General features: G+C 25.2%; 2 protein-coding genes across 2 annotated transcripts; both read right to left on the minus strand.

The window, feature by feature from the left end:
* Positions 1 to 2817: 2817 nt before the first annotated feature.
* On the minus strand, positions 2818 to 8998 carry LOC145837092 (transcription initiation factor TFIID subunit 7-like). The gene is made up of 11 exons (XM_082944865.1): positions 8860 to 8998; positions 7963 to 8035; positions 7340 to 7473; positions 6544 to 6637; positions 6258 to 6316; positions 6095 to 6167; positions 4672 to 4737; positions 4263 to 4339; positions 3851 to 3920; positions 3555 to 3670; positions 2818 to 3194 (listed from the first exon to the last, which is right to left on the minus strand). Exons 1-11 carry the CDS (start codon positions 8935 to 8937, stop codon positions 3099 to 3101), a joined length of 936 nt encoding a protein of 311 aa, XP_082800991.1. The 5' UTR covers positions 8938 to 8998; the 3' UTR covers positions 2818 to 3098.
* Positions 8986 to 18505, minus strand: LOC145837091 (phenylalanine--tRNA ligase alpha subunit B-like). The gene is made up of 7 exons (XM_082944863.1): positions 18264 to 18505; positions 17152 to 17250; positions 14882 to 15032; positions 12424 to 12673; positions 11018 to 11249; positions 10612 to 10733; positions 8986 to 9831 (listed from the first exon to the last, which is right to left on the minus strand). Exons 1-7 carry the CDS (start codon positions 18456 to 18458, stop codon positions 9381 to 9383), a joined length of 1500 nt encoding a protein of 499 aa, XP_082800989.1. The 5' UTR covers positions 18459 to 18505; the 3' UTR covers positions 8986 to 9380.
* Positions 18506 to 20738: the final 2233 nt, after the last annotated feature.

The raw sequence follows: 20738 nt of genomic DNA on the forward strand, positions 1-20738 counted from the left end.
GAATTACAAACTTGTATGAACAAAGTTCAAAAATGGTTAGTTTAAGTAAGTAGCAAATTAACAAGATATATTTATTAAGTTTAAATTTATATTAAATTGTAACAGTTCAAAATAGATTTAATCGTTTGCTAACAAAAGATCCTAGTTAAACAAGTTCACTGGAATATAAATAAAACAAATTATACAGTAATCTTCCTTTATTGTACCAACATGTGTTTTTGTGTGTTAATGAATCAACACACTTCAACTGTGTTCTGTAAAAAATATGCAACCTTGAACAAATGGCAACTTTAGCAAAAGATAGTAAACAATTACGAAATAAAAGACTTGATATTTCAAACAACTGTGTACACAACCGACGGTTCTTCTTCAAATAACACCTTGGCGCTTTCTCACCTTCCATATTTTTCATTCACCTTTCACATAAACACACACATTCACTTAATATATATTAATATAATTATGTATCCTAAGTAAAATATAGTTTTATTTATTTATTAGTTATATATATACTTCACACGTGACGCTTTCTATTCTCCGACATTACATATATTCATTTTACCCTCCGATTATAATTCTTCACATATTTATGTGTTAACTTCCAAGTTTAATTGGAAGCCTGTATTCAAATCACAGATAAACCGTGCTTTTTTACCTACTACGCCCAATAGAGATAGAGGTCTTTCTCTTGAAGGTTTATACTATGCATATGACCACCTTGTTGTTTTATGTTTTACATTTTAATTTCCATATATAACACAGTTTAATTATTAAATACTTAAAATATCTGTATGGGATCTTTAATTTAAACACCCGACTGCTACTTTATAAAACAACAATCAATTATTTTAATAACAATAAAATACAATATTATGTAATTTAAGTCAATGTGATTTCATGTTTGTCGCTGTAACTTAATTATCGGTCAGTGCTTTGGCTTAATAACATGTTTTTTTTTTGTGCTTTGTTTTCTTAACTTTTAAATTTCTACATTTAAACAAAATCTGCTTCCTAATTTTATTTAACTTTGATTTTGTTATAATTTTAGATTTAATCATTACAAACATTTAAATATAAAACACACATTATATCAAGTTCCTGTGATTTTTATTGTCTTTACCGTTGTTAAATTTTATTGATTCATTAATTAATGGTTGTAGTTTCATTTTTATTCAAAATAGTTACTCACTATTTTTCATATTAAAGCGCTTTATAGCGTTTCCAAACATAAGGACTAAATTGACCAACTTTATAATATAAATTAAATAGCTGTCTTAATCTTCATATATATTGTGACGTAACTTTTGGATGTATTTTGTTCAATCGTTGATAACAGTAAAATAAATTTGAATCAGCATTTCTTTCCATTAAAGTAAGTGGTTTGTTAATATTCTGATTTGTTGTGTATTTAAGTTTACTTTACTTAGTTTAGAATTAAGAATTAAAAAATTTTTATACTTTTATAACAGTCGGATTTAAATTGAAGTATTTTACCTATTATTAAGTATTAACCTGTAAAAATCTGTAGAAATTATTTTATTATAATTTTAATGAAAACATGTATACACATACTTAATTTTATTCTTCTATTCTTACATTACAGTAATTATTTTTTGCAGAACCTACCTAGTTGAAGTGTGTTGATTCGTTAACACACAGAAACATATGTTGGTACAATAAAGGAAGATTACTGTATAATTTGTTCCTATCAAATTGTACTCATTTCTAGGTAAAGTTTTTAAGAAATTTTGGTAACTTTCTAATAATCTTGGTTTAAAAGTATAAATGAAGAAGTATTTACATGAAAGTTTTTGAACATAGTTCATGGCTGCCATTATTTGAGTAAAAATCAAGCTTAAGCGACCGAAAACTAGTCTGAGTTACATCAAGCTAGCCTGATTAATAAAAAATTTCAAAAAAATTGTAACAAGAGCCAATAAATGAAAAAACTGTTAATAAAACTTAAATATCCAAAATACGAAAATCTCAAACTAGCCTGAGTGAAAGGTACCTTAATAATTGTATTATAAATATTGTATACTTTTTGCTTTATAGATCACAATAAAAGTTCTCGACTTAATGATAAGGAGAATGATCAATTCAATTTTTTTAATTTTATTTACAAAACAATGTTTTACTCGTTTGAACAATATCAAACGAGATTATCAGTTGAATAAAATCTGTAAAAAAATCTTTGTAAAACTTTTTTTATAAACATGCATGAAGACATTAGGCTAAACTAAAAATAAAACTGGCCTTTACGTGTAAAAAAAAAAGTGCTAATAATTTAGGAAAATCATAATATTACCAGATTAGTTTATGTAAAGGTTAGAAAAATGTAAGCTACTTTATAATATCATAATTTTAAAACTTAAACAAATAAACATACTTACAATTAGCAGGCTTGTAAAATTTGTGAACAAAAAAAACAACTCTTGCAACTAAAACACTAGACTGAATAACTGCTTTTACTGTTTAAAAAATTCAACTATCTTATTGTAACATAATTATATGTTAACTTATAAAATCTAATAGCGCCATAAACTTAAAACTTTGAAACTGGTTACTTTTGTCGGTTTTATAATCTGCTTGTACAAGTAAAAATAGTGATGTATCTATCAAATTTTCTTTAGTTTTAAAATAAAGCTTTTTAATATTATAAATATCATTTTTAATTACAACAAATTACAAGTTTTAAACTATTTTAAATATTATAAATTACAAATTTTTAACAATTTTCAATTACTACAAATTAAAAATGTATTATAAATACTACAAATTATGGCTAAAAAAGATATATTCTAAATTCATTTTACTAATATGAAGTTTATTTTTTAAGATGCGCTTCTTAACAAGAAAATTTTAGCGAAAAGTTTCAAATTCAAGTGAAAATGACATAAAAATAATCTAGTCTTTAGATAAATTACTTTTAAAACTAAAATATGCTTTTTATAAAAAATATTATTGATTATTTTAAATATAGAAATAAAATAACGTTTTAGAGTAACACGTTTAAAAAAATTATTATCAAACATATTCATTTACTTACAATTCTTATAAGTATTGATATTTTTAAAACTTATAATCAAAATTATTACTCATAATCTTCCCAATTTTGCCAAGTACACGGCATACTGAGCTCTGCCATCATTAAAGTTTCTTTTTAGTGTTTCGTACTCACCCAAAAACATTTCCTGTAGAAGTTCAACATTTAAAAATTTGAAACCTTTTATTTTAAGTTTTTTTTCAAATTTTACTATTTTTAATCATTTAAGTTTAATCACAGCAAACTTTTACTACTGTAACTTTTATTATCAACTAAAACCCATGATTACTATGAATAAATTGATTACATAAAAATATATCGTACTATTTTTTTAACTTAAAAAGTTAATAAGATAATTATGAACTACAATTACTTTAGTATTGTAAATACTTAAAATAAATAATATTTATAAGCTCTTTAAATATAAAAAAAATTATTAGTCAAACTTTACAATTATACAGATTTTTAAAACTTTCATAAGTTTACATAGGTGTCAAATAGTAAATACCAATAATTTTTTTGATTCAATAGCACCACCGTTAACTAAGCTTTTCTTTTTCAACATATTCGATTGGTAATCTGTAATTTTTAGTGCCAAGCTTTTTAATTTTTCCTCAATCTTTTCTGGAAAAATAATCAAATTTATGATTTTTATCCCATTATCTATTCATTTTCATCTAACTGATAGCATTTACATAAATATAAATCTTAATAATTTAATTTAAAAATTTATCTGTAAAAAATTTAACTAAAAAAAAATTGTTTCATTTAATACGGTCGGCACTAATATAAAACACAACTCACCGACTTCTTTAGGATCAGTAACTAGTTGTATGTTATTGGGAATTTTGAAGGAAGAAAAATCATCCCACTTCTGCAATAAAAGTTATTAGAGTTGTTTATACCTTTTAAGAAATGTAATGAGATTTTATAATCTTTTTTTTTCCTAAATTTTTTACTTATTTTTAAATTGCTATGTATATTTAATTAATTTTAAAAAATTTGTTCAAGTTAGTAACTTTATGTTAAATTATAAGTTTAAGTTGTAAGAAAACTACTGATGTTTTTAGGGTTTACAAAAATACTATTTTAAACCTTTTTATAAAATAAGACACCATAAAAAACATCAAACTTAAGTTTATATATATAATCATAAATGAAACATAGTTTATAATAAAAATACATGTCTTTACTAAATCAAAGATAACTTTGAAACTTTTTCATCTTCCATGTAAACTTCCATCTCATCGTCTGATGAACTGAGGTCATCAAATATTTTATTCAAATCTTCCTCTGTTAAAATAACGGACAACTTTATTATGAATAGTTTGATTGAAAAATTTCGGCTAGTTGTTTAATAAAAAAAATACAATTTCTTAGAAACTATTTGTAGAACAAATTTAAAACCACCTTAATAATCATAAAATTTCATATTAACAACAACTTATAAAGTAAATTCAATAGGGTGGTGTCAAATTTGTTTATATAAAAACTAAATATTTCAATTTATGTTTTTTTAATCAAAATTAAATATTATTTTAAAAGCATCAAAATAAAAAAAGATACGTATATATTTAAAACAAAATTAAAGTACTTAAATATTATTAGCATTTAAAAAATCATACCATGATTATTGTTTATGGCAATGTTTGAATGACCCTCATCTTTTTCAGGGTTAATAAGCTTGTAAGCTATAAAAAAAATCTTAAATCAAAAGCCATACAAGGCTAAACTACAAAATTTAAAATATTATTAAGAAAGACGATGTTACGAAATTGATAGTAAAATTAATTTTTTTATGAACTACTTAGTCATAAGCTATAAACTGTTTTCCATACTACACCTATTAAATCAATTTAAACGCAATCAATTAGGCTTTATGTTGAAATTTTTTTTTAATGTTTAATATTCAAAAACTTTAACATTTCAAATTTTTAAATTTCAATAAGGATTATTTTAATTCTAAAGTAATTAATAAATTAAATAAAGAAATTAACACAAATTTTCCATACCTAAATTATATCTTTTAAATCGAATGGATAGATAGTTGTCTTTATAAGTTATAAGTCAAACAAAAAAGTAATGTTGATAATAATTTTTTTAAATTAAGTTGCTTTACTTGAGATTCCTTTAACAAAACTCTTTAAAATTTTTAAAATTCACTAAAAAGTCAAGTTGTATCTAATAGAAAAACTATAATTCTACATTTAATGGTTTTAAGTTATTTTTGCTTTAACATATGATCATATAAAATAATAAATTTTATAATGCAATAAAAAATTATTCTTTGCTAAAGCGAATATTTAATTTTATAGCATTTACAAATTTTTTTCAGCTGAACTGACTAAAAGTTGAAATTTCACCATGTAAAACCATTACATACTTTTCAGTAATGATGTAATTAGAATAGGAAATTATCAAACGTTTTAATAAAAAAAAATGTAAGTTTATTTTTTGTTCAAAAAAAATATTAACAATTTAAACATCAGGCTTATTTTAAACTTTACTGAATTAATAAAACGACTCAAATTCTTTCCCTTAAATAAATTGAATTTCCCTGACGAAATTTAATGAAATATATTGGAAAAGAAAGAATTTGAAAAAAGTTAACTTATATAAAACTTAAAGAAAATAAAAAGTCACTAACTGAAACTACTCATTATAAGAGTTACTACTTTTTTTGTTAAATACATTTTACTCATACCTAAAAAGTTTAACATAAATAACTAAATTAAATTTTTTTAGTTTTGATAATGCAATCATAACTTATAAAGGTTGTTTTTCAATATCGACACTAAATATAAGTTCAAATTAAAATTGTCGTAAATCGAAATGTCGGAACTTAAATTGTCAAAATTAGGATCGTCGTGCACCCATCAATTAAACATGATTTTTTTTAAACGGTGCGCTATGCACATAGCTATGAGAAGTTTCAAAATAAATTTTATTTTTGCGCATAATTAATTCATTAGATAGTCTAATAATTTACCAAAAAAACCTTAGCGTATAATTCATTAGCTATTTTTATATGGTTAAAATAAAACTAACAAGTAGTATCTGCTTCTAAGTCGGCTTTCAAAAGTCTCATAACTTCTTTTTGGACGTCTGGGGAGTCTCCGTACTAGTAAAATAAATAACTAATTGAGAACCAACGCAAGCTTATTGATTAAAAAAATAAAACTCAGCATGTTTATTTCAAAACAAAACTAACCTTTTTCCGGGCACATTTACGAAATCTCCTTCTACGAACATTTTTCAAAGGGGCAGAAACTACATACAATTTATTTTTTTAAACAAAGTAAGTTAATTTTGAAAACACAAAAAGTATAGAGTATACATAAAATGTCAAGTAAAAAAACTAAAACACATAAGCAACCGTAAAATAGTTGAAAAGTCTGTGTGGTTTTATAAATATCTAATATTTTGTTTGAAACATTACATTTGTTTCATCTAACAATTTATAATTTAACTTAATTATTTTATATTGAATGTCAAACTTCCGTGCGGAAACAAGAACTTCTTTTCTCTGTGACTCGTCGATGAGAGTTGCGAGTCGCTGTCGTATTCTGTTTCAGTGCTCGCAACCATTATCTGAAAACACATGTGTTATATAATATATATGTTGCTATATTTTGTCTATAAAGTATATAGCACTCATAATTAAATCTAAGTATAACAAAATATTAACTATATTAATGATATAGGTGAAAAACTTAACAAATACTCTATTGAGAAAAATGGTTTAGCTAAAGTAAAAAAAAAAAGTTTTGTTTGTATTTAACACTTGAAATTAAATAGTATGCAAGTAAAAAGTTTACAGCCGTAAAAGATTAATATTTTGTTTTGAAATGTGTTTTTATTTAAATTTAAAAAGTTACATAATCGGTTTGGTTATTAGTTTTCTATAACTTTTATTTAATATAGCCATAGCACTCAACAGTTTATTAGGTTATATTAATCTTCTGAAGAATTTACGTCACAGGTGTTACTCAGATTTAGTAACTCAGATAAAGAACAAAAAAACTGTTTGTTTAGTTCCAGGTGTAAAGTTTTACATTTTTATATATATATGTGTTTAATCCATTAACTATAAGTATCAGTCTATTAACGAAGATCGAAAGATAATCGACAACATATCAAGTGACATAGAATTATGTTTTTAACTTAAAAAAAATTGTAACATTTTTAAATTTCAAAATAATAAATCTAGCCTGAATTATAGTATGTTTGAAAAAAAAAACTAAAACAGTCCTACAATTATAAATTTCCAAAAACAACATGAATTAAACAAACCTGTGAAATATCCCCAGTCTTATAAAATGTTTTTTTATCATGTGTTTTAAGCGTTTCGACTAAACAAGGCAGATCGTATAACTTTATATGTAACTTGTCTCCATCTAAATTCAACTTTCCTTGTCTCTGATCAGCTATAATTATATGTAAATTTTGTTGTTTTAGAATAATGATCTAATAAAAAGCTTATATCTACTATTTAAAAGTCTCACTGAAGCTACATAAGCAGGTTTACCAATAAAAATAGACTACTGACAACAATTATAATAATAGAATTACATTCTAAACAGTTTTGTAACTTTTTAATTATAGAAGTTTACACGTTATTCCATAAAAACTTGTATACCAATTACATTTAAAAACAAAACTAATGAATAAAGCATTTTTAAAGTAGAGTAAATATAATAAACACTTTTCTTTCAATACTATTTAAACTTTGAATCTAAACAGTCAAAATAACTAAAACTTTAAAATTACAGTATTAAAATTTATTAACTTCTAGTAAATAACATAAGTATGGTTTTACATTACTTTTTTAACTTAAAGTATAAGGATATTTTTCTATTTAAATATTATTTTACTAAAAACAAAGCTATAAAAACATGTTAAAATATATGAAAAACCTTTGAAATCTATAAAAAGTCGGTCTTTTATTCCACTTCCCCTGATCATATCATGCAGTTTATTTGCGTATTCCTGTTGAAGGTAGTATTATCAAATACAAAATGCTTTCGACTTCAATATTTTTAGGTTTTCTATATATTTTTTTACTGTTTTAATTTTCAACTCAAAAAGTTATAACTTTAAATTTAGTTTTTGTACGTTCTGAACTAACGATCTCAGATTATGATAAATTTGTATGCATTGTGACGTTTTTACAAGTAATCTAACTTTCTTGTCTCCAATTTGTAACTTCTAAAAACCAACTACTAACCTCAACTTTATTATTCTTAATATTAACAATATAATTATAAATTACCTTTAACCCTAACTAGTAAACTAAAAAAATTTTGCCCCTGGTCTCAACCCCTAACCGTATTAACATAACAATTGGTAATTTAGGAAACGTGCAGGTTAAAACGAGTTAAACTTTAATTCGTATAAATTTGAAATAGTATCAGATGAGTTTTGTAAAACAAAACTTTGTTTTTTCCGTCTATATAAGATTTAAAAAATATTACAAACTAGTTAAACAAGTGGGTAAGACTAAATGATTCAAAACATATTTAAATTTATTACAACTCATAAGAATTAGTTTTGCCATACCATCAATTTTTTTTACAAAAGAAAAATATGCAAACTACATAAAAAAATTTAAGAGATTTCATAAAGTTTAGGTATTTATAGATCAGTTTCTGATTTAATTTTTTATTATAAAATGCTATATAAAACTTCAGAAACAAATAAACTTATAATCTAAGAATTTAAAAACATTACAAAAATGTTAAGTAAAAATATTTTACTATTGTTTAAAAACCTTACAAAATCTATGTATCAATCTTAATCTTTTTAATATTTACTTGGGGTAGGCGCAAAATGTTTTGACTTTCTGTTTCATAATGCTTGTTAAAAACTTCATAGTCCGTCTCTTTATCCATTGTTTTTTCATGCAATAATAAATTATCTACTTGTTTACTAATAGTCACTATAAGTTATAAATATTATCTATAGATCAAAAATTGAAATGTTAGACTTTTTTTTATTGGATGTTAAAACATTATCATATAAAACTTGGTTAATTTTCGTAAAAATATGCAAATAAAGATTCCACTCACCAATAATAAAAATTCAGAAACCATCTAACAAAAATCGAGGAATATTAAGACTAACCAAGAAAACTTAAATCTAATTTACTAAGCCAAAAGTCAAACTACTATATTCTAACGTTATAGCAATAACAAAATAAGTTTAAATAAAATCAACCTAAAATGCATACATAATTTCTTTACTATACTATTTAAAGTTGAAAAATTAAAACTATTACACTTTAAAATGATAACAATAGAAAAATAAAGTGTCCAATAAACTTTTCAAATATTTCCTAGTTTATATCCATCTGGCAAAGCGGATTTTCTCCGACCATTTTCAAGTCGATTTTGTGACCGCACAAGGAGCGAATGTTGTCAATGCCACACAAAATCATGGTGGGTCGCTCCAAGCTCAGCCCCCACGCGATGCACCTGACATCTTCGGGCAAGCCCATGGGCAGCAGCATCTCGGGGCGGAACATCCCCGAATTTCCGATCTCCACCCACTTTTTCAATCCGGGATGGAAGCCGAATATTTCCAGCGAAGGCTCGGTGTAGGGGTTGTACGCCGGCTTGAAACGCAGCTCGTCCATGCCCAGCTTTTTGAAGAACTCGCGCAGGGTTCCCATCAGATCGCCCAAGGTGAGCCCCCTGTCAGCGATGAAGCCCTCGACCTGGTGGAACTCCGCCAGATGAGTTGCGTCCAACGACTCGTTTCTGAACACACGGTCGATGCTGAAGTATCTGTGAAAGTTTAATGTATGTTTTAGCTAAGGTTTCAAATATATCATATGATGCGAAGTTTTAAAGTTACAAAGCAGGGTTGCCACGGATCGAGCTGGAAAAAATTTCCTGAATTTTCTAAATCTTAATTAAAACTGATTCAAAAATAAATAAACAAATACTTAAATTATGTAAAGTTTTCAGTCTTAAATTTTACAGATTAAAACAACAGTTCTTTTGATGGATTTAATCATAAATTCAATTGCACAATTTGAACCATCTGAGTATGATCGATGTATTTGCAATAAACAGCTCTATTAGCAAAATACTTGTATCTCTATCACATAGTAAATATACACGTGAGATCATACAACACTTTTATTTATTCCAAAATTAAATTAGACCCTAAAAAAGATAAACTGCAAAGGCAAAAGAAAATTATAACATTAGCAAAATGCAGTTTGTAGTGATGATAAACATTCCTATTAAGAGTATGTTTTTATTACATTTCTGAACTTTTCCTAAATTTTTTCAAAGACCCCCATTTTTTCCTGATTTTTCCTGACGTTTGTCTTTTTTTTTTTGTTTTTCCTGGCTTACCTAACTTTGTGGTACCCTGTCAAAGATTAAACACAATAGAGTTATTTAACCCATAAGCTGTTCACCTAAAATACTAATGATAATACTTAATATAGTTTTTCGACTAAATATACGCAAAAACTTCTAATAATTAGAAACTGTTCATTCTTGAAATAAAACTAGTGAGGCGAAAACTATAAAAATGAAGTTAATAAATCATACCTAACAGGTTTAAATTCTTCCTGTTGAGCAAGTTTGTACAGCATCTTTGCAGATACAGCTGTTGTATGAGTTCTCAGAATGTTCTTTTGTGCCTCTTGCTCTTTCCAATCATAAACGTACCCCTAAAATTATTCAAAAACACCATTTTAAGGTGTATAATATAACTTGAAAAAAAATTACTTGGACAAACACTACGCAAAAATGCGTTTGAAGTCCTATTTTCTAATTACTTTGTAAACCAATGAATCTACTAAATTTATTAACACACAGAAAAATAAATGTACAGACACTAAATGTTAGGACTTATCAAGAATTTGCTTTACCAAATTTTATTTTCATTTTTAATACAATAATAATAGTTAGTTATTAAATTTATTTTTTTCAAAGATACTTGCTAATCACGAACTTGTGAGCCGAATCCTCCTTGGCTATGCACTTTCTTAACCCTCTCCATATAGTCAAACGGATAATTCTTACAAGTCGCAGGTGAATCCACAAAGAAGGTGTCGTGCGCGTCCCTGGCAGGGTGCTGCTGGGGCTGGAAAAGGGAATCGAAGTTCCAAAATGAAGATTCTACGTAATTGTTTGTTGGCATCTCAGTAAAGCCCATCTCGAGGAAAATGTTCCTGTACACTGACCTGTGTGAAATGAAAAAGTTAAATAAATTTAACTTAGACTTCCAGGTTAAACTATAATAATTGTTAGGAAAAATATATCTTTAAAACTGGTCATAAAAGCATTAAAATTTATAAATGCAGTAAAGAAATCAATTAGGTTCTCACTTTGAACCAAGGCAAAAAAGCTTACCTTGCACAAAATGTGTACCTTACAGTTTTAAACAAATTTACCCTTTTTCTCACTGAATAAAAAATTATATTTACTTATTTCGAACCAAAATATAGCGTTTTCAAGTGTGTGTTGCAGTTATTTAAACTTTTAAATAAATAATTTTGTCATATTTGCATTAATCATACTAAAATTATGTCTTTGTTCATTTTATTTCATTCCTTTATTAAGTATAACAAGAATAGGGTTGCAAAACATTTTTAACAATTTCTTCCAGGTTTTTAGAAAAATAAACTTTTTTGGGTCTATTTCCAGTTTAAAGATACGTTTAAGGTTAAAAACTGTCTGGGTAGTATAACAAAATTTAAAAATTCTGTATAGCTACTTTAATTGGTTATTTAGTAAAAATAAATTTTTGATGATGACCTAAATTTTTTATCTATGTGGTATATTTTTCATGTCAAATTGAAATTTTACTACATGTAAAATTTTTCTAAAATTCCATGTTTTTTAGCCTAGATTGTCAAATTCCAGGTTTTTTGGCAACACTGCAAGAACTTGGTTTAAAAAAAAATTTTTGAATCCATTTATTCTTAAGATTTGATCCTTTACGCGGGTATCTCTTAAAGAGCGTACCTTATTGATTTTCATACTGTACTTATACGAGTTGCAACATTAATAAAGACTATCATGAGTTATTAACATGTTGCTATTTTACTAAATTTGATGCAACTATAAAACTAACTAAAAAATAAATATTATAAACCTTTAAAACATTTTATAATAATGTTTAAAACAGACCATTGTTATTATTTGTTTTAAAGTTTAATTTAAAAAAAATTAAACTTTTTAGAATATTTTTAATAAAAATAGTAATAGCAACGTAAAAGACAACAAATGATTTTAGAAGTTAAAAGTCTTTTGAAATATTCACTAATTTTATTAATTAAAATATACACTTTTAAACAATATGCACTTTTTATTATTTAATTTAATGTATTATTTTGAAAAGTTAAAAATACTCACCTGACTTTAAGAAGAGGATGAAAAGCACCTTTGGGCATTTCTCTTGGACGAGCGTCGAAGTTAAGAGCTTTGAATTTTTTCGTTTCCCAGGACCCATCAGCAATCATTTCTGCTGTGAGCTCGGTTTCCAGCTTCTCAAGCTTCAGCTTGAAATATGTTCCTTTCTTGACAACAAATGGTTTCAAAGATACTACTTTGACAAGCTTCCTCTTTTTGAGTTCTTTTAAATCTTTGCTGTCCACTTTCTTACCTATAGTTAAATTACAACATGTGTAGAAGTAATTACTCTAATCATTGGGTTAAATTACAACCTAAACAATAAGTATGTGTTTTTGGTAGTTTATGTATAAAAAATTAGACTATAAGGTTTTTAGATGTCCTTTACAAACTAAAAATATTACTAAAACACCATGTAAAAACTTTTATTTAACTTGAAAAAATTTTCATAAAACCAATTTTTAAGTAAAGAAAAAGAAAGGCAATGAAAAGTATGAAATTAGTTTAAATTCTATTCTATAGATTGCTCAAAATAATTTTCAATAAAGCTTAATATTTTAGTCAAGATTTAAAGCTACCCTTGTTTAAACGGTTGTTACTTTAAAAACAATATGTTAGAACTTGAAAAAAAAACTCATTTAACATTTAGAAACTTATTTAAAAGATATGGGTTGTGTATACCAACTCTATTTTGATTTAGAACTAAACTACAAATAGCTTACACTTTTGAGAATCTAGTGTAAACAGCTGTTTAAACTTAAGTTAAAACCCCTGTAACATATAAAAATTAAGTTTAAATTATAAAAACGTATGCTTCTACGTAAGCTAGCCCCCATTTCTTGGCGTTTAAAATCTAAATTGAAAATCCAAGTTATTAACAAAAAAGTTTTTGTTCTAGGACCTAAATTAACACTTCAAAATGTCCCTAAAATAAATTGTATATATTTATCTGAGATAAATTTAATTGCTATAAGTAAATTAATATTTAATTTAAAAGTGGAAATTTAGATTTTAGTTTATCAACATTTTAAACTACATTTAGAAAAGTTTTAAATGATTGTAAAAGATTAATTCATAAGAATTGCTTTTAATTTTAGGCGATTTCTGCTTATTTGACGCCATTATTATAACAAAAGCTAGTAAAAAATTAATAAATAATTTGTTAATCACATAAATCTTCTTATAAATATAAAAAAAGTATTTGTTTTTTTGACATATTTGATGTTAAAATTTACAACAAAAAGTTCATCTTTTGATATTTTCAACTTTTTACAGGAAATTGAGAAACTCGTCATTAAAATTATTTAGAATTGTTTACAACTTTACATAAGGTATTTAGTGATATTCAATTTGAGATATAAAAATAAAAGACATTAAGGGCATAGGGGGTTCAACATTTTTTTTTTACTAAAAATAACATTCGTCTTATATGAAAGCTTGAAGTAAAAACTACAAGCCATAGAATTATAAAATCTTATTTAATTTTTGAGATATTGTATTTTTTATAAAAAGTTTCATATACAAATGTATGGACCGCAAATTTTTTGGGGTGAATTTTTCGGAAATTTTAAAAATCACTAAAAACCTATCTTATCCTTCATTTTTTTAGCTAGAGACCACAAACTTTCAGAAAACGTTCCTTTTATAGTTTAAAAGACTTTGAATGTTGGAATTAATAAAATATTAAAAAATAAATAAAAATAATAAATAAATAAATAAACAAAAAAAGTAGGTTTTTTTTTTAATAAAAATTTTATTTTTCAAAATTAAAAAAATTCCTGCATTCAGCTTTTTTTAAATTTAAAAATACACTTTCTGTTAATATTTGAAGAAGATTGCTTAAAAAATGAAGGAGGAGATATATTTTTAGTGAAATGGTCTTTTTTAGAGTTTTTAGTTTGCGCCTTCCATTAGGAACCTATTAAGGTCACCTATTAAGGACTTTGATTGCTTATATCTCAAAAAATACTTTGAATTTTTTAAGCGGTTAAAAATGTCTGATAGCTCAGATAAAACTCTATAAAATAAGATCAACTTGTAAAAATCAAGGTGGACCCCCCTATGCCCTAAAATTCTAGAGATCAAATTAAGCAAAGCCTGTTGAATAAAACAACTTATTTTGTTTGCCTGTACTATTTTGCATGCATTTAATAAGAAAATGTTGTACAACAACATACATATTAGGGTATAGTATTAAACTTGATTTAGCTTTAAAAAAAACAAGCTAATATAAAATGTTTCATAATTAGTTGTTTAAAAACTCATTTATAAGAAGTTATTAACATAATCAATTTGTTTAAGACTAACTTGTCAATAAAAACAAATTAATTTTTTATCACTTAGTTTAGATTTTATTATCTTGTTATACCTAAAGTTTCGAAAACATTTATGAAGATTTTATACAACCAACTTAAATAAATAACTTCAGTTTAAAACTACAAAACAATAAACTATAATAAACCTTCTTTAATAAGAAGAAGTTTATTTTTTGTTTCATCTTGGACAGTTTCAACATTTCTAGTGTATAAAGAATTTTTACACTTAATCCATCTGCTTTTCATTGCTTTACTTTTTCCAATATCTACTATCATCTTTCTCTCCTCTTCATTAAACTTGAAAATAAATTACATTATAGTATGCAATTCTGTTTGAAAATAAATCTATACTTTCCTTTACAAATATAAAGCATTGGTTTGTGGGTATAATAAAAAATTAAAATCAAAAAAAATCTGACTTTATCATTGAGAGGGAACAGGTTAGAAAAGCACGGCGTCAGTTTAGCACAAAATTACTTTTTAGCACGGAATTTACTTTGCAATTTTTTTTTTTTTTTTTTCAAAATAACATTTGTACTTTTATATTTTAAATTATACAAACAAACTATGTAACATGTGAACTTAAACTTGACAAGCTCTTAATTGGTTTAAGATTTAATTAAAACTGAAATAAAAACAAATTTACAAAGTTTATTGACATGTAATTTTTAATGAGAAATTATGTTTAGTTTACCATATATTCGACATAAAACTATTTTTATAAGCCAAAAAATATATAAAAGCTCTAAATTGTTTCTTAAAAATTTTAATTTATTAAAAAGCTTTAATTAATTTTAAAAAGGTTAAACTTTAAGCGTAAATTTAAAAAAAAAAGGTGAGATATATAAACAGGGTTGCCACAGATCAAGCTGAGAAAAATTTCCTGACTTCTCCTGACTTTTTACTTAAATTTTCCTGACTTTTCTAAATTAAACTCTTAATTTAAACTTATTCTAAAATATATAATCAAACTCTTGAAACTATATAAAGCTTTCAATCTTATTTTTATACAGGTTAAAACAACAGTTTTTTTGCTGAAATCAACTATCTAACTTTCATCACATTCATTAAAATTTAATAACATAATCTGCTTTTTACTTATTTTTCAAATTTAAACAGCTTTAAAAAAACTATAAAGAGGCAAAGTATACACATAAACTTGTTACATTCATAAAATACTAAACTTTGTGCTTAATTTTTTAAAATTACTTATTGACTTAAACAAAAAAACTTTGATTCTAAAATTCTGCAAGATAAACTTTGAAGTATATATCACTGTTACAATAGGGAAGTGTCCTTGCCACATATCATCAATACTAAAAAGCATACAAAAACTGCTTGTTCAAGTAGGGTAGTTGTTCAATATGTTTATAGAAAAATTTTGCAGTTTTAAAAAGGATATTTTATTAATTTTTATTGGATGAATGCATTCGAAATAAAGTAATTTTGTAAATTTCTAGGATAATTTTTGCAATTTCAGTCTGACTTTAAAGGATTTTAATTAATTTTTTACCATTTAAAGGCTTTGAAAATAAGGAATTTTGTGAATTTGAACTGACAAAATCTGACGTTTTTTTAATTTTAGTCAATTTTCCAAACTTTTCCTTATTTTTTTTCAAAAAACCTAATTTTTTCCTGACTTTTGTCATTCATTTTAGTTATTCCTGACTTTTCCTGACCTTGTGGCAGCCCTGTACCAAAAAATGAAAAACAATTTACCTTTGTTTTTAATAAGCTCTGATATTATTATAGCCTTTTACGTTTTCTTGTTTTATTTTGAAAATATATAGCTTTAAATACCATAATATATTAAAATGTTAAATCCCTCTTATTTCTACATGCCTGCGTCTTACATTTTTATACTTATCTATGTGTTATAAAAATTTTAAATAGACTACTTCAAATAAATAAACTTACTTGACAATTTTTCTACCCCCTAAGCTTTATTATTATTTTCATTCTTTTGAAATTTTAAGAAACAGCATAATTTAAAGTGCTACTAGTAATTTTTATCTATAATTTCTCTATGAAAATATTTTCAAAAAAGTTGGAACTAATTTTCGCTTTTTTTTTTTTAATTTAATAATTGTTAAGTAATTGAACATCATTTAAATGAACATTTTAAAGGTCGAAAATTACTCCGTGCTAAGATGTCACTCTGTGATAAAGTGACGCTGTGCTTTTCTGACACCTACCCCATTGAGAACAGCAAAATTTCCCTTATTTCTATCAAAAAAATAGTTTTCTTGTCCTAATTAATTGGCAATCATGTTGTTGTTAATAAACTGAGTATTATATATTGGTTTATAAATAAAAATTGACACTAAAAAACTTTTATAAAAATATATTTAAAAAACTAGCCTTTAATTACACAAGTTTTTTATACAACTTTTTTCTGAAGTACAATTGAAATTACCTTTAATTCTTCAAGCCTTGCCTCTAAATCCTGCATAGTGCTATCTTCTTTAACTACTGATTGGAAGAAAAGAAACTCATGACTTCCATTCTCAGCTATCTGGAAATTTAATTTTGAGTGTAAATATAGTAACTTAATTTAGTTGGTTGAAATGGAATAAACATGATACTATAAAATATAATTTAAACAATTGTAATTTGAAAAAATAAATTAATTTACAGGTTTAGATTAGCAGAAAATGATTAACAAAAAAGCTTAAAGTTAAAATACTAACATTATTATTGGTATGGTTTTAAATATTTTTTGTTAGTTAATAATTTAATACTTATTATTTTGCTAATTTTTAGCTTGTTATCTAGCTCATGATACCATTAAGTTAAATTAATATCTAAATTTCAAAAATTTACTATTAAGGATAGTGGCATAGGGGGTAAACACCCTTTTTTGGTTTTTGATCTTATTTTATATAGTTTTTACTAAGCTACAAGATGCTTGTTACAGATTTTAAAAGTTAAAAATAGTTTTAGATATATAGAAGGTTCAAAGTTGGTAACAATAGGTTCCTTATGGGAGGCCCAAACTAAAACGGCAAAAATAGACTATTTTACTAAAAATCTATCTTCTCCTACGTTTTTTGAGATAACTACCTCAAATTTTCAGGAAATGTTCCTTGATATATTTAGAAAATTCTGTCGGAAGGAATTTTGTTAAAAATTAAAAAAAAAAATTATATAAAAAATAAACAAAAAAAAACAGTTTTTTTTTTGTTTTTTTGTTATAAAATTTTTATTTTATTTTTTTTAAATTCTGTTCCGACAGAATTTTCTAAATACTGCAAGGAACATTTCCTGAAAATTTGAGGTAGTTATCTCAAAAAACGTAGGAAGAGATAGATTTTTAGTGATTTTTAGTTATTTGCCATTTTAGTTTGCGCCTCCCATAAAGATCCTATTGTTGCCTCCGACTTTGACCGGCTATATCACAAAAAATATTTTGAATTTTTAAATCTGTAAAAAGCATCTTGTAGCTTAGTAAAATCTATATAAAATAAGATCAAAAACCAAAAAAGGGTGTTTACCCCCCCTATGCCCTTAAATAATAAAACAAACAACCTTTTCCCCTTCTTCTGTAAGCTTAACGACATCAATCTTAGTTTGATTGACTTCTATAATATTTTCTCCATGAGATTGTATACTTTTAATGCAACCAATTACTACTTGAGGGTCAACTTTAATTTCTTCAGCATATTCATGAGACTGGAGATGTTCTTTAGTGCTAAGTGCTAAAAGCAGTTGTTCAGGTTCCATTATTAATAACAAACTAGTTTCTATATATGTTTTATTAAACTTGTGAATTCATCTACTAATAATTTTTTTGTGCTAGTTTTTTATAAGTATAAAAATAAACAAAAAACTGGTTTCACTTTTGTAAGTTTAGTTTCAAAACAAAATAGATCAGTGCTTCTGAACCTTTTTCTAGTGACGGAACCCTTTTCCAAAGTTCAACTTTTCCGCGGAACCCCTAATTATAATTTTACATAAAATGTTTAATCAAATAAGTATTCTTTTTTAATTTTCGAAAGGCTTCGCGGAACCCCTGAGAGGCGTCGCGGAACCCTAGGGTTCCGCGGAACCCCATTTCAGAAGCACTGAAATAGATTATATATCAACAAACAGGATTTAAAATGACTATACCCTTTCTTTTAATCTATCTTGACAGTTTTTCTAGTAATGCAGTTAATTAGATTAATGAACAAGCTATATACAGAAACTTGAATATAAAATACAACTTTTTAATTTCATATTACATATTATTTTGAGATAAATTGAAAATATTTATTATCTGATAATAAATACAATAACATTTGTATTTTTTGTATTAAACTTTCAATAACTAAGATTAAAAGTATATTTTATAATATTAATGTTCTAATAAGCAACTTTAAACATAAGGCCAACAAAAGTTAATTATTTTTTTTATATATATTTTTTAAATTAACACTAACTAAAAAAACACTAACTTTATAAAATTTTTATACAAAAAAATTGGATCTAAAAAATATACCAGCTGGTTGTTAAGGGCGTAGAGGGGAAAATCACTTTTTACACAATTTGATCTTATATTATAGAGTTTTAACCAAGCTACAAGATGCTTTTTACAGATTTTAAAAGTTCAAAATAGTTTTAGATATATAGAAGGTTCAAAATTGGTAACAATAGGTTCCTTATGGGAGGCGCAAACTAAAACGGCAAAAAAAGAGTATTTTACTAAAAATCTATCTTCTCCTACGTTTTTTGAGATAACTACCTCAAACTTGCAGGAAATGTTCCTTGCAACATTTAAAAAATTCTGTTGGAACAAAATTAAAGAAAATTAAAATTTTATAACAAAAAAAAGTTTTTCACTACCTTAAACTTTCAGGAACATTTCCTGAAAGTTTGAGGTAGTCATATCAAAAAACTTAGAAGGTAGATTTGTAGTGATTTCTAGTTTACAATTAATTTTCGTAAAATGTTTTTTGCAAGTCTTGTTCCTTTAAAAAAAGTGTTTGGTTGTTTGACTTAAACTGTTGTTAAAATGTCTTCTGTTACTTCTTTTAGTGGTACTTATGTATATAAACTTTTAATATCAAGGTTTGCAAAATTGTTTTGATCTTTAATTTCTAAACTTGATATTATATTGACAAATTTGTTGATGATGATATACTATAGGTATCAATTAGACAAGATTTTTTTGTTTTCTGGTATTTAGCTTAATTATATTACGGAAGATTTACTGCAGATAGTACTGGCCTCATAGGATAGTTTTGTTTGTGTGCTTTAACAACACAGTACAACCACCCTGGTTGGGAGCTTCTTGGATAGATTTTATAGTATGTTTTTTCATCTACTAAATTTTTGATGTAGTTTCTACATTAATAAATTACTTTTTTTTCTTGTGTGATCCATGGAGCTAATTTAAATTGTTAGTACTTTTAGTGTTTAGATTATAGTTAATTTCTGCAAAGCTGGTTTTGTCTAAAATAATTTTGTTTAGTTTTTTAAAATAATCTAGCTTATCTATAACAACAACGCCATTACCTTTGTCCATTTCACATACTCTAATTAAGGAGTTTTTAGAGAGATTACTAAAGTTTTATACATTAGTTGGTTTTGTCTAGATTCACATTTGTTTTGTGTTTTGTTTATAAATCTTTCTGTTTTGTCCCAAAGATTTTGGATGCAGCCTAAATGTGTTTAGCTAGTGTTTTATCATATACTTAAATTATATGTTCAGCTAGTTTTTTGGTAAGTTGACCAGAACAAGGTTGTAAAATGTTTTATGAAAAAATTCTTAGGTTTTTTAAATAAAAAGTTTTTAGGTCCATTTTTAGTAGAAAATTATGAAAAAAAAATATTATACAAAACTTTTTATATCTTTATGACAGATTTTGTGAATCTAATCAGAATTTTTTTATTTTTACACATTCAAATAGTTTAAAATTCCAGGTTTTTTTTGTCATTTTCCGGATTTTTGCAGAATTTCAAGTCTTTTGGCAACTTTGATAATAATAACTTATCTGTGTGGGTTTATTCTTTTTTATTCGT

Source organism: Thalia democratica, chromosome 5, assembly GCF_965202585.1.
Source record: "Thalia democratica chromosome 5, ktThaDemo2.hap1.1, whole genome shotgun sequence".
Classification (NCBI taxonomy): Eukaryota; Metazoa; Chordata; class Thaliacea; order Salpida; family Salpidae; genus Thalia; species Thalia democratica.

Coding starts and splice junctions, on each gene's coding strand:
- LOC145837092 (XM_082944865.1), bottom strand. CDS start 8,937: ATGGATAAAGAGACGGACTATGAAGTTTTTAACAAGCATTATGAAACA. Junction 6,317..6,543: donor GTTCTTGTTTCCGCACGGAA/GTTTGACATTCA, acceptor AATTGTATGTAG/TTTCTGCCCCTTTGAAAAAT. Junction 4,738..6,094: donor CTTAGAAGCAGATACTACTT/GTTAGTTTTATT, acceptor TTTTTTTTATAG/CTTACAAGCTTATTAACCCT.
- LOC145837091 (XM_082944863.1), bottom strand. CDS start 18,458: ATGGAACCTGAACAACTGCTTTTAGCACTTAGCACTAAAGAACATCTC. Junction 17,251..18,263: donor TTACAGAAGAAGGGGAAAAG/GTTGTTTGTTTT, acceptor TTAAATTTCCAG/ATAGCTGAGAATGGAAGTCA. Junction 12,674..14,881: donor ACTTCTTCTTATTAAAGAAG/GTTTATTATAGT, acceptor ATTTAACTATAG/GTAAGAAAGTGGACAGCAAA.